At 43.8% G+C, this 13,130-nt stretch overlaps 1 protein-coding gene and 1 long non-coding RNA gene across 2 annotated transcripts; both read left to right on the top strand.

Annotated features, from left to right (window-relative positions):
* The first annotated feature begins 938 nt into the window (after window positions 1-938).
* On the top strand, window positions 939-3,510 carry LOC100823601. The gene is made up of 3 exons (XM_003575810.4): window positions 939-1,459; window positions 1,559-2,470; window positions 2,611-3,510. Exons 1-3 carry the CDS (start codon window positions 1,427-1,429, stop codon window positions 3,124-3,126), a joined length of 1,461 nt encoding a protein of 486 aa, XP_003575858.2. The 5' UTR covers window positions 939-1,426; the 3' UTR covers window positions 3,127-3,510.
* Window positions 3,511-5,157: 1,647 nt separating this feature from the next.
* Window positions 5,158-8,020, top strand: LOC112272540. The gene is made up of 2 exons (XR_002966575.1): window positions 5,158-6,403; window positions 7,092-8,020. It is a non-coding gene; the product is annotated as an uncharacterized LOC112272540 (long non-coding RNA).
* The last annotated feature ends 5,110 nt before the right edge of the window (window positions 8,021-13,130 follow it).

Genomic DNA, 13,130 nt, shown 5'->3' with positions numbered 1-13,130 from the left:
CTGAAACCTCTGCAGTTCGATTTCCTCAATGAAATTGGGGGCATAGCTCCTTCTTCTAAAAAAAACGTATACTACGAGTGGCGGCGGTCAAGTAAACGCCATTCTCCTCCTACCACGACGATGATGTGGTCGTTGATTACGACAATTAGCACGCAGACGTTGTTCGTGGCGTTAAGTGTGGATAAACCTCTCTAGCCTCTGAGCTGGCGCCATCGACATGATGTAGGGATTGAAGACGGAGCTGTTGGGTCCCTGGTCAAGCCGAACGGCCACGTGTACTCACTTGTCACATTGGACTGCCTACTCTACACACGCATGCACTCCAAGAATGTACGTGTGTGGCGCAACTGACGCGAGTTCGTTCCGTTACGACAATGGCCTCGTCAAGGGCATAGCATAGTCGCCTCCCTCCCGACGTCGAGTACATCTTATCATTTGGCCACCAAAACGACAAGTCCATCTTTTGATCACCGACTCCTCCTCAGACGGACTCATGCTACAGAAGCGGTTTAGGTTCGTCGGAACTTGGAAATGACGTCAAGCAGACATAAGCCCTAATTTGTTGCTCGCTGCAAGTAACTAGCTCCAAACATGAGATTCCAAGAAAAATAACCAAAAAATTATGGCAAACTGTAGTACTCTAGTCTTTCTGATTTTTTTAATAGGAAGTCTCTCTGAAATTGGTGGTTTAGACTAATTATGCAGTTGAGACCACGAGAGTCTTCTTTTTTAAAGAGGAATGAGACCTCAAAGAGTCGAGAGCAGCGCATGGCAATTTTTGTACAGATAGCGTTTTTCTTTGTACAGATAGCGGTGTGCAGAGTTTCCTCTTCTTTTTTGAGAAAGTGTAGAGTTTCCTCATGCTCTTGTAATTCAGCTGGGCCGACTTTGGCCCAAAATGCTTGGTCCGTAGCACAAGAGGAACCCCAGTCACCCAGTCAGTGGCCTGGTCACAGGGAGAGGAACCCTAGTCTATCCTGCCGATCCTGCCGCCGCTATCTCTGAGCGCCCCCCCCCCCCCCCCCTCTCCCACCGCGCGCGCGCTCCGCCGCCGGCGAGCCTGGATTCTAAGATCCCCGGTATGTCTTGTTGCATTTTTCGCGAAATAATTCCGAGGGAGCCTGAGCCGGAGGACTCGATTTCCTTGCGCAATCCGGACCGAAAGGCGATCGATTTTCGTTTGAATTGCAAGCGGAGTCGAAAAGGAGCGATTTTTATTAGTTTTTGGCTCGAGAAGTTGTAATCGGAATCGGAATCCGTCCTCCAGTATCCTCCCTTTTTGGAGGAGAGCCGACGATTGGTTTGCTTTGTTACGTCGGCCCTATATAGGAGGAGGAGAATAGGCGCTCGTCGATCAAATAAGCTGGCGCCTCCGGTTGTCACAGGGAAGGGACATCAATAAGGCTGGTTGTTCATCCGATCAGCCATGAAGAACAGGAAAGGTCGCCGCAGCCGCAATGTAAGTGTTACTAATTTAGTTCCAGCCGTTCTTCCTTAGCGTCAAGCGGTTCATCATCAAAGGCTAGTTTGCTGATTTTTCCTGCTAAATGCAACGCAGAAAGAAACTCGCAACGAAGCAGCTGCTGGCAATGGAGACAGGATTAGCAAGCTGCCCGATGACATTCTGCTCAACATCCTGGAGAGGATGGACACACTCGATGCCCTCAGAATCTGCATTCTCTCCAAGCGAATGCTCAAGCTCCCCACCATGCTCTCACAGATTGCCGTAAACATTGGTAACCTGGCTGCTCGCGTTGATACCTGTGCTTTCGGCATCCGCGAGGTAGTCCGAATCAACGGAGCTGTGGTTGATGTACTGGAGAACATCTTGAGCACGAGGAGACCAGAGATCACCATCCGCAAACTCCATGCCAGATTCGTCTTGAGGCATTACGACTGTCTCTCGATTGGCAAATCTTTTGCCCGCGCCATGGCAACCCAGAAGGTCGAGAAAGCTGAGATCGAGATCATGGCAGAGAAGAGTAACAAGGACTGTGCTTCTGCTGATCTCATCCGCTTTGCCAAGCTGTTCAATACATTTCTTGGTGCTTGTCCGGATGCATTTGCTGGCCTCACGCGCCTATGGCTGCAAAATATGAGGTTTGGTGAAGAGGACATCCCCAACATGCTCAGCACATGCAAGCGGTTGGAGTCTTTGCGTTTCTCCTTCTGCGACACAGGAATCTGTTCCAGGCTGAAATTGCAACACGATCAACTTGTTGAGCTCGAGATCGACTATGGGCACTTTGAGATCATTGATCTCAGCTGTCTACCAAAACTCCAACGAGTGAGCTATAATAACTGGTTTCCATACGAAGATCATCCTCTCTCTTTTGGTTTTGTTCCGCGGCTTTCAAAGATAAGCCTTTATAAAACAGGTGTCTGTTCAGACAGGGCTCTTGTGTTGAGTCGGCTCCTTGCTACTTTCCTCTCCCTAAGCGAATTGCATCTGGATTTCCGAAGCGAAAAGGTACTCACTTCACTTCAATCATCTGTCTGATTGCCCACTCTATGCTGGTTATATGTACAGTAGTGTGTCTTCTCTGCCACCCTTGAATTTAATTTGTTTCTGGATTGCACTCTAACTAACTTGCTTCCTCTGTCTCCCAGATTTGGGTTCTACCAGAATGCCCAAAACTGCTCGTGCCCTTGCTCGGTAAACTACGGCTTGTGAATCTGGACAATCTTCCTGAAGGATGTGATATAGCTTGGACAATGTTCATTCTTGAAGCTGCACCCTCCCTAAAGGAGCTATGCATCACGGTATGGGATCACTGCATGGAGATAGATAAGGAGCGTCGGAAGGCTCGTGGCCTCTGTGACAAAGCAAATGTGGAGTGGAAACCGTCTGCTTCTGATTTCAAGCATAAGAATCTTGCTAAGCTCACTATTTATGGCTTCCTGCCCGACGATAACTTCATGCGATACATCAGGCGTGTCCTAGAAGCTGCAGTGAACATAAAGGAGATATCTCTGCACAACAAGAAGGTGTGCGAAGACTGTAGTGGCTTGGATCCCAAGATCAACGTTTGTTCAGCAAGATATCCACAGAGCGATGAGGAGAGAAAGCATGTTATGAAGGAATTGGGAATGTCATGGCAAGATGTGATTCACTTCCAGTCCTAAATGAGAAAATGTGATGCACTGTATCTCTATGATTGTTTATGCAAATCATTCAGAACATCACCATGATCATCCTCTGTGTAGTTGGCAGTAGTTCCTGAACTCCATAATTCGGTAGTAACTGTATATTCACTTGTTTTCCCCTTCAAATGATGCTTGTACCGTTGCTATGTGTTCTGAATATTCTGATACTTGTGATCCTCCCTTTAGAAAGTGGATCATGGCACCTTTTAGTGGTTAAAACAAAATGCTGATGCATTGGAGAGTCCGGTGTATTGCCAGGATCTGTACCCTGATTATTACAATTCCATTTTCCAGGAAGATTTGTGTTTGCACTCAAACCTTGTAGTAAATTCTGATTGTGTTGTGACTCATTGGTTGACCTCAGTGGCTTGCATTTAGTATTGTATATACCTGGTGGTAATCTCTGGTTGTCTTTTTTAAACATGTTATGGAACCTTCCAAAATCAGTACTTGGACCCCTTCTTTATGTAAACTTTTGTTTGTTTCGTCTGCTCACGCCTAATCCTAGGGCAGCAGCCGAAACTCCCTGGGTGTCTTTTCTAAAACCTGTTATGAAACCTTACAAAATCAGTACTTGGACCCTTTTTTTTTATGTAAACTTGTGTTTGTTTCGTCTGCTCACGCCTAAATCTAAGGCAGCAGCTGAAATAATACTGGCAATAATAAAATTTCAAATGATTGTAGATTTGAGGCAGTCATTGATGATATATGTGCAAAAAGTCAATATCTTGGAAAGAGCTATCTACCTGGAAATTTGAAATGCTAAGATATTGTTGGTATACAGGTGTTGGTGTGCCATCCTTGAAAATAGTATACAGAGTACTAACTTCTTTGGGTGGTACCAAGTTCTGTTTTGTTTTTAAAGTTTGGGTAAATATAAGTATAAGTGATACTGAGGAATGAGATAGATTTGTGCAATTTTCATAACTAGCTTTGCTTCTTGGCTTTTCAGTGGTGGGAGGCTTAGTGGTGTGCCGATATCACAGGGCTAGCTTGGGAGACCTGAGCTGGATATCTTTGTGAAAAATCAAAGGTGCTTTTACATGAAGTGAAAGCCATGATGTTTCATTGTTTAAGTAAAGCTGCACACGGTATTATGGTTTGTGAAAGGATAAGGATAATGATCGGAAGGTATCCAATATCTTACAATCTATCTTATGCCTTATGCTTAAAATCAGTGATACTTGTGCATTTCTTTGGTTCGCTATACTTTGAAGTTAAAATCCCTTGATCATGTCTTCTAAATTAGCCCTTGGGCTTTTTACTGATGACCAGCTATCTGGAATCAGTGGATCCACGCACTAGGTTAAATAATCTAGTTGTGAGCCAAAAATTTCATGTACGCTCACACTTTTTTCTGTTCAAATATGATGTTATATGGTAACCTTGTCATGATACATAGCTGTCCTTTATTACTGAACAGCCACAACAATTTATTCTTGTCAAAGTAGGGTGGAGCGGAATACATATAAGACTTAAGTCACACCAAACACAGAACACACTTGCTTCGAGGCAGGGGTTCAGAGGAGGGGGGAGGGGGGGAATAGAGGAGAACAAGATTGTTCTGAATCAGTGTCATGGTTTGCTATAGCTACGTTGCACAGATATGGCGATACGGATACGGCCATGATACCACGATACGGCAACTTTCCCAATACCGTGACACGGGGATGCGTTTGTGTATATATTGTAAATATTAATAATATTATATAAACATTACTGATTTTTATACGAGGATGAGAAGTTGAGAACTACGCTATAGGACTAGGAGTATAGCAGTACCGTGACATGGTTATTGGTAGAAAATTTTGACAGCAGTCTCTTCTCGAACCAAGTGCAAACAATTTACTCCCTCCGATCCTAAATTGTTGTCGAAATATTACATGTATCTAGACGCTTTTTAAGAATAGATACATCCATATTTGGGCAAATTTGAGTCAAGAATTTAGGATCAGAGGGAGTAGTATATAGAGGAGAGATTCAGAGAATGAGAGGATAGAGGAGATAGAGAAGAGGGATGAGGAAACAGAGAAAAGAGAAGAAAGAAGTAGAGAAGAGGGAGGAGGGAGGGGATCATCTGCTTTTGGACTTCGTTGAATAAATTTTGACAATAGTGGATATGCTTTTGCACAAATATCACCTTGCTTTTGATCATCTTCTCAATGGGGTGTTTGGCCTTAATAATTCTCAATACTAAAGCCGAATAGTTTTGCGTTGCGTGAGCTAGCCACGTCACGACCGCCGTTTGCGTTTTTTCTCCATCGCGCTGGTTAGATGGACATTTGATGTGTTGACCCGGCTCTGTTTTTAATTCGTTTTTGCTGCTGTTCGAGTAAAACTTCTGTAGGTTGCAGCTTTGGAAATTCCCCCAATTTTTGCTTGAGTTGGTGGGTTTCTCTTGGCTTTGTTTCGCTCTACAAGTTTTTTTCCCCTTTCCTTGTCTGATTTGCTCGGCGGAGCGGCATGTGCTTGGATTGTCGCTGAGCTTGTTCTCTTCCATGCCTCCCCTACAGAACGTCATTGCTGCTCCACTCAGGCTACCTGCACTGATTTTGTTAGTTTGCCAGGTTGTCCAGGCAACAGATTAATTCATTAATGTCCGGCATTCTGTTGACATAGGGGCAGATTTTGTGCCCCAATTTGGGGGCATGATTTAGTGGCCTGCTGTTTTTTCCTCAGGTAGAATAGCTTAAATGTCGATGCATTTTCAATACGAGCACATCAGTCTTCTCATGAATAAAGGCAATTGTGTTGAAATAAGAAAGTTTATGGCAAACGATTTCTTAAGACCGATAAATTCCAATGATTTTACATGACATAAGTATTTTTTTTAATACCGATAAGTTTGAACTAGATGCCCTAATAGGTATGAAGTATTTGACTACTTAGACATAGTAGGAGGTGTCAGAATTTTAAATGTCATAGATGAGCGATTCGACAAGTCCCAATAGTTATATGAGGAGTTAATGGAAACAGTGTGTTAAGACTCAGAGTTATATACGTTTAATTGCTCGATGAGAAACCAATATACCCTAATAATGTACAATGATAATCTCTAAGTTCATGAATACTATGTTTACTGCCAAATATTAGATAAGATATTTGCTGTGAACTGAACACAGTTAACTAACACTGGCAGGTATCAGTATCACCAAGAAACTTCCATTTTACAAGGTTAGTCAAATGATAGTGATGAGGCGCCTGTTGTGAAGCTCATGAAAAGGTCAAAATTCAGCTATGAGCAAGCGTGGCACAGGTTAGCAGCTTGTGTACTGTTTACCAGATCACAAGACCAAATGAGTAGCGTAAGAGTTAGTCAGGTTTTGATTATACTAATCTGCCAAATTATGAAATATGTTTTATTTATTACTGTTTTACTCCTAGGACATGTACATAAAATCAACAAACTTTAGCTATAGTATTTGATGACGGGCTTTTCATCATCATTGTTGTTTAGTGGAAAATATCATTTAGCTGAACAACTGCAATTGAATGTTTGGTTTGGAAAGACTGAGAAATCACTCATGTAGGTATTTGATCACCTGTGCCATGAATGGTAATCTTTGCTGTATATTTGTATTGATCCTGTTTTGTGAGGAAGGAAAGCAAATTATCAGTATTTGGTTAGTCCATTACGACCAATGCCTTTATCGATTTACTGTATCTCTATCCCGTGCATGTCCCAATTCTTCAACCTGATGAATTGTTGATGAAATATCTGTTTATTGCCTGCCTAAATTACAGATTAATATACTTGAAATTTCTGTTTATTCCCTTTTAAATTAATTGCTTTCAATGTGTCCTCAAAGTTAGGATATCGTGTATTGTCACACATGAATTGATGATAAACTCTAGCTATTTGGTTTTTTTATCATTCATCTTGGTTCTCAAATCTTGTTTCCTATTTTGTCATTACTAGTGAAATTATTTTGCTTTACTTGCAGCTTAACTCCATGATAGATCTTGGAAGTGACGTTCAAGTGTGTGCGTCCGGAGCTCTTCTTGCTATATTAGATGACGAGAGGCTTATTTGTATCCTTGAGCAAATGGAAGGCAGAACATCCGTCAAGATTGTTCTGTTGCACAAAACTCATTTTATCCTTTGATCTGTGATGATATCAGATGAACATAACGTACTGATGTGCTGAATTTTAAATTACATCTTCCCCCATGATACTTTATTTTAGATCCAACATATGTAGCTTTACTGCACTTTAGAAGTAGATGCACTGTAGGGTATTGCTATTTCAAATGTATAATTAACAAAAAAAATCTCGAAAAGCATATGTCATTTTCATCAAGGGGGAAATTAACAATTTTTTGTATGGTACCGAAGGCATTCTTTAATGGGTGTTTTTTTTCATAAAATTTTAAATGTTTACACTGTATGCCTTGACTTCATCAGAGACAGGTTCCAGAAACTTGATGCAAGTGCTCATGAGGCACTACAGGTTTTTCAAGTAGATAGCTAAAGAAGGGTAAGAACTATACCCTGGTTCCAGTTTGTGATAGTTATAAAAAGTTGCAGGTTTTCAGTTTATGGTACGCTCAACAAGGTAAACAAGCATTTTTCTTTCCTTCTCTTATTTTCTGGAAGTTCACTGGTTTGTCTTGAGCGTAGTGTATGCCACCGCTGTGAAGACGCTTGTTGAGGTTTGTTCTCTACCTTTGATAGTTATCTCCGAAACAAGAATAATCAAGCTTTTTCCTAACTATTTTTAAGCTTCATTTTAGGGGATGGTTCTTGCGTCCCATAATTCATATTGAGGTCATAGTGTCATACATGATCGTCTCAACACTGTCCTTTTTAACAATGTAAAATTCCCATCCATTCTGACTCATGACGCCAAAATGCCATTTTCTTTTACAGCAATTCTAGATATCATTCCTCCTTTGCTGTGAAAAAGTAATGTCTGTGTTGCATGAGACTTTGAATGTGAGAGATATTCTCCACATGCTCGAGGTGCTATCTATTCTACTTTGTTCATGTCATGTGATGCATGATCTCCGTCTCTCAGCCTGCTTGGAGGACATGCACCCCCAAGAATTCTTTGAGATCCAGTGGATATAGAACGAGGATTCCCTTTGGTATGTGCACATATCACATCGATCATGCACGCCTAGGCAAAATCATTGACTTGATTTTTAATTTGTAGTAGTATACTAGTCTATCTTAAAGCTCAATAAGCTGTCTTTGTGTCCTGCAATTACTGTGGGGTGGTTAAGCACAGCTGCTCTCACAAAACCCCCTAATACGCCAATGATTCTGGTTCTGCTTCTTGTGTTACCATTACTCTCTTATCTTGATGGCAGGAGCACGAAGCCCCGAAACTGAGCCTGAACCTCAATTTTGATTCTGCCCTGTTAGTGACTTCTGAGTGCTACTGCTGCCTCCTCAGAACAAGTTATTTTTATTACAGTAACATAACATATCTGCTGTATTAAGTAAAAAAAGCCTTGTATCAAACGAAATACACATATGTACTTACACCAGAAGATATATGTGTAGAGAACACACAGGGATCATCTCATTTCTGTGTAGAGAACTCAAAAAATCCAAAATTCGAAAACATACAGAAGCTACTGATGATTTAGTATATCCTAAAATCCCAAATCAGCTCAGGCTATGTCAGCTCTACAGAGCAGTAATTGATATCTATTTGATTTATCCTACCACGAATCATCAGGTTTTGTACATGACCTGTCTTAACTTTGACATTAGACCCCATGAAAAAAGACACAAAGCCCCATCATCAGATCATTTAACAGGAACAGCATAGAAGAACATCAGTTCCTTTAACACAAATATGGATGCATCAAATATGGATGCATCTATGTTTAAAAAACGTCTAAGTAGATGTAATATTTCGACAAATAATATGGGTAGGAGCGAGTACATTAATCTATTCCCTACAACAAAACTACAAAAAATAGCAACCTATTCCGTACAGCAAGACAACAACAAAACTGCAGAAGACTGCAAACCTATTCGCTACAACAAGATTGCAAAAACAAAAATCTATTCCCTACAGCAAAGAGTACAGAAAGCAAAAGACTTTATGAAGAAACCTACTATTCAAAGCAGAATTTACAGACTTTTGGACTGTAAATAACCAGAACACCTAAAACTTTGTAATGCACAAGTCCACCTGGGCAGAATTGCCATTGTAAACAGCACTTTACTGGTCCTACTCCTAATACCAAAAGGGAATAAAAAATGCAATTGCAATGCATAAGACCACCTGGCAGAATTGTGATTGCTAATGTGGAAGAATACCAATTGCAATTTCAAAAGCAGTGCAAAAAATTCTATTTGTGTAATACTAGAAGTGCAATTGCATCTGGGAGGAATTGTAATTGCTGAATGTGTTAGAAGCTGTTCGATGGAATTTTGTTCATTTGAAGTATAAGCCATATGTACGTACGTGTATGGTACTGGTTGAGAAGCAGCATGCATGCATGCTCTCAGTTTTTTATGCGTACTTGCATGGAGGTATCAGCTAAGGATCATTTGATTAGTGTGTTCTTACACGTATTGATTGATCTGTATCGTAGTATTAATCACTTCAAGCAAACTAAAAAGAAAAAAAAAGGCCAGAGCTGCATGTGCATGCTGTACGTACAAACGTACGTACGCATAACCTGGAGAAGTTGATGTACTCGTATACGGCCGGACGACTAGTACGTAAGTACCCGTCGTATTTGTATACGTACATGTAGTGATATGATGCGTGCTGTTGCTCATCTATCGCAACGGCCGGCCGGCTAGCTATCCATCAATCCAACGAGAAAAAGATATATACATGTACCAGCCGGGAGAACAGATAAGAGGCCATCCGGAGATTATTCAACTAGCCGGTAGAAGAGATAAGGCCTCCCGCATGACTTCTGCCCGAGGACCACGGAGCTCGTAGCTATTCATTGCTGCATGCGGCTTGTTAGTTGCTGCCTATAAAAGGCACAGATGCCAGCGCTCGAGAAGGATTCACCTGGACACGGGAGACTTACACAGAGGAAACTTCCGAGGACGCACGCAGAAGCAGCAGAACACGCTGAAGCTACGCTCAATCGGAAAGGAGAAGAAACTACAAGAAGCATCAAACTAGCAGATTAATCATTGGTGGCCAGGAGTGAAGGCCACCTCTAGGAGGAAGCCGGCCAGGAGGTTGACGTGAAGCAGCAAGTCGACAGCAAGCTAGCTTTCATGGCCTTTTTCTCTAATGGTGAGGATCCTGGCTGACTCTCTCTCTCTCTCCCTCTCGTCCTCTCTCTCTCCCAACATCTCTTCCCTGCACGACTGGAGTTGAGGCCGGGGGGCGACGGTCGCATGGCCGGAGTTACCAGCAAGAAACCCAAAGGTTTCTCCGTCGAGCACTGAAGATTAGCGTCACTGCCCTTCGTCGAGCTCGTTAGCGTGTGGCTCGCGGCATCTCGGCGTCATGGAGGATGGAGCTCGCCATCAGCTGCAGCCCGTCACCGTCAACAACAACACGACGTCAGCATCGCGGAGGATGGAGCTCGCTAACAGCTGCAGCCCGTCGCTGTCAACAACAACACGACGTCGACACCATGGTGGATGGAGCTAGACGGCTCCTGTAGCCTACCACGGCGCCAGCGAGGCCTATCATCAATCCATCACCATCAAGTCATCAACGACAAGTTGCCATCAAGCTAGGCGGAGGAAGGGTTCATCAACAGGCACGTCATCAAGGGCCGTGGCAGATGGAGCTTGTCATCATGCTCAGCGGACTTGCCGGCATGCAGTCCCTAAGCCGTCGCGTGAAGACGACGAGGTGCTGCGCCCATTACTTTACTTTGCGGTTCAACCAAGACGAGAAGGCACGCCGACACCTATGATGACCGCCGTGTCAACTCGGCGTCCGACTGAAGGTGTCATCGCTGGCTGCGCCAACCACGCCGACAAGTGCGCGTGCCGGTTTTAAATCAGTGCCGGTCTCCACCAATCACATACTCCCACGGGACACCCGTCACCTACCCTATGAAGTTGCTGATCGTCAAGAAGTCCAAGCGAAGAGGGCCCATGCTACTACAATTACAACACCTACGCCGTTCAAGACCGACGAGGCATGACGTCAGGCGGGCATGGCCGGAGCAAAGGCCATGCTACCTGCGGCGCGTGTACCGACGAGAACACGGACTCTGCCACCGCCACACACACACATCACCTCTTCTTCATGCATGGGAACTTGAAGCGAAGACTGAAGACGACGACCGTGGCTTAATCGGAGGTATCTCGCGGCGCAACCCGCGGGAGTAATTAACCGGGAGCCTTCCGAGGCCCCGAGGACCAGGAGACCGCAATCGCCATAGTCAGGCTGGCCGCGCTAGTAGGCCACGGAGCGCAACACGTTCAGGAATTGTATTTGTTTATCCTTGGTATTAATAGTTTATCCTTGGTATTAATAAAATACTTTTCCTGCATTTTTATTTGTGTATCTCGATACATTGGCACGCCCGCATACATATACACATGATATATCTCTTCCTTTTCTTACCCTGGTGCGTAGAGATACACTCCACCCCTCCTCAGGAGTGTTTTCTCGTACAGGAGCAGGATGGTCGCTGCACAAACCCTAGGGAGCGGAGGCGGCGGCGGTGGATTCGGGGAGGGCTCTTGGAGGGCTGCGGGTTCCTTTTTATAGGCTCTCAGCGTTCGGGTTAGATCTGTAGCCTGTAGGTGGGCTGAAGAGAGGTCCGTAGTTGGGCAATTGGTCCAGTAGAGTGAAACTGCCAAGATGGGCTACGGGAGGGCTGAATCACTAGCTGGGCTAATTGGATCCGATGAAATAACGAGAAATGAATCTGCACAATGAAGATGGGCTAGGGGAGGGCTGAATTCCTGGTTGGATCGGATGAAAAAACGAAAAAGGATCTGCAGCATGAAGTTATTCCAGTAGCGTAGATTTGGATAAAATGGGCTTGGGTGATGAAAAAAAAAAGAATTGGTCCATCTGTTCGAATCTAGGGCGATAGATATCAGCAAGAATAACGGAAAAAATGATCTAGAAGGGAGAGAGAAGAGGGATTTGGCTAGGGCGATAGATATATCAGCAAGAAAAACGAAAAAAAATGAACTAGAAGAGAGAAGAAGAGGGATTTGGCTCAAACCGTTGCCTCCACGGATGGGATCCGCCTCTAAAGATGAGATCTCCCGCTACAGATCGACCCGATCTGCCGCTACAGACTGGATCTGGAGAACCGGCCGTACGCTTTTTGCCACTTGAGACCGTAAAGTTGGTCCGAAGAGCATCCACGCCTGTCGCCGCCGGCAGGAGGGATTTTCGCCATAAACCTGCAAAAGAGAAAGTGGTCTATTACAGAAACCGTCCCAAGAACAGGGGACTATCCACAAGAACAGGGGACTGTCCCTTCAAAGCTTCTTCCTATATCAGAAGATAGAAACCAGCGCCCCTAATCTCTTAGAGAGAGAGGAGAGGACTTCACCGGCTCCTATTTTCTGAGGTAAGAAGAAGAACAAGAACTACTGTTGGGCTCATATTCTGTGTGCTGGAGGAACTAACAAGAGGAACAGCTATGGTGTTCATGTGTTGTGTGATGGAGGAAGAAGACGATGCGACGGGAAGGGGTAGGGGCTTCGATTTGGGGAGGGAGGCGCAGTTTATAGGAGAAGAACCAAGGCAGGGGACCCGCGTGGTACACACGATATTGGTGAGCAAACAAATCAACGGTGTTGCAGGTTACACGCGTCCTCCGAGTTAAAACAAAAATATACTAGTACAAATCACGCTTTATTCTAAAAAGAACTAACCACTTGCATGCAGATCCTTAGCTGTCGCGAATCGGTTGCTTTCCAAAAACAAATCATACCTACTACTAAATAAAGATCGAATTACACGGAGTAAATTATTTCCATTTGAGCGGTCTCCAGCCTCGCTCAACATCGTCATTGCCTGCGTCAGGACGCCAAACAGTCGTGCCAAAATCGGTTTTTGGCATTTGGC

Source organism: Brachypodium distachyon, chromosome 4 (genome assembly GCF_000005505.3).
Source record: "Brachypodium distachyon strain Bd21 chromosome 4, Brachypodium_distachyon_v3.0, whole genome shotgun sequence".
Lineage (NCBI taxonomy): Eukaryota > Viridiplantae > Streptophyta > Magnoliopsida > Poales > Poaceae > Brachypodium > Brachypodium distachyon.
This window is presented reverse-complemented; position numbering and strand designations above follow the sequence as displayed.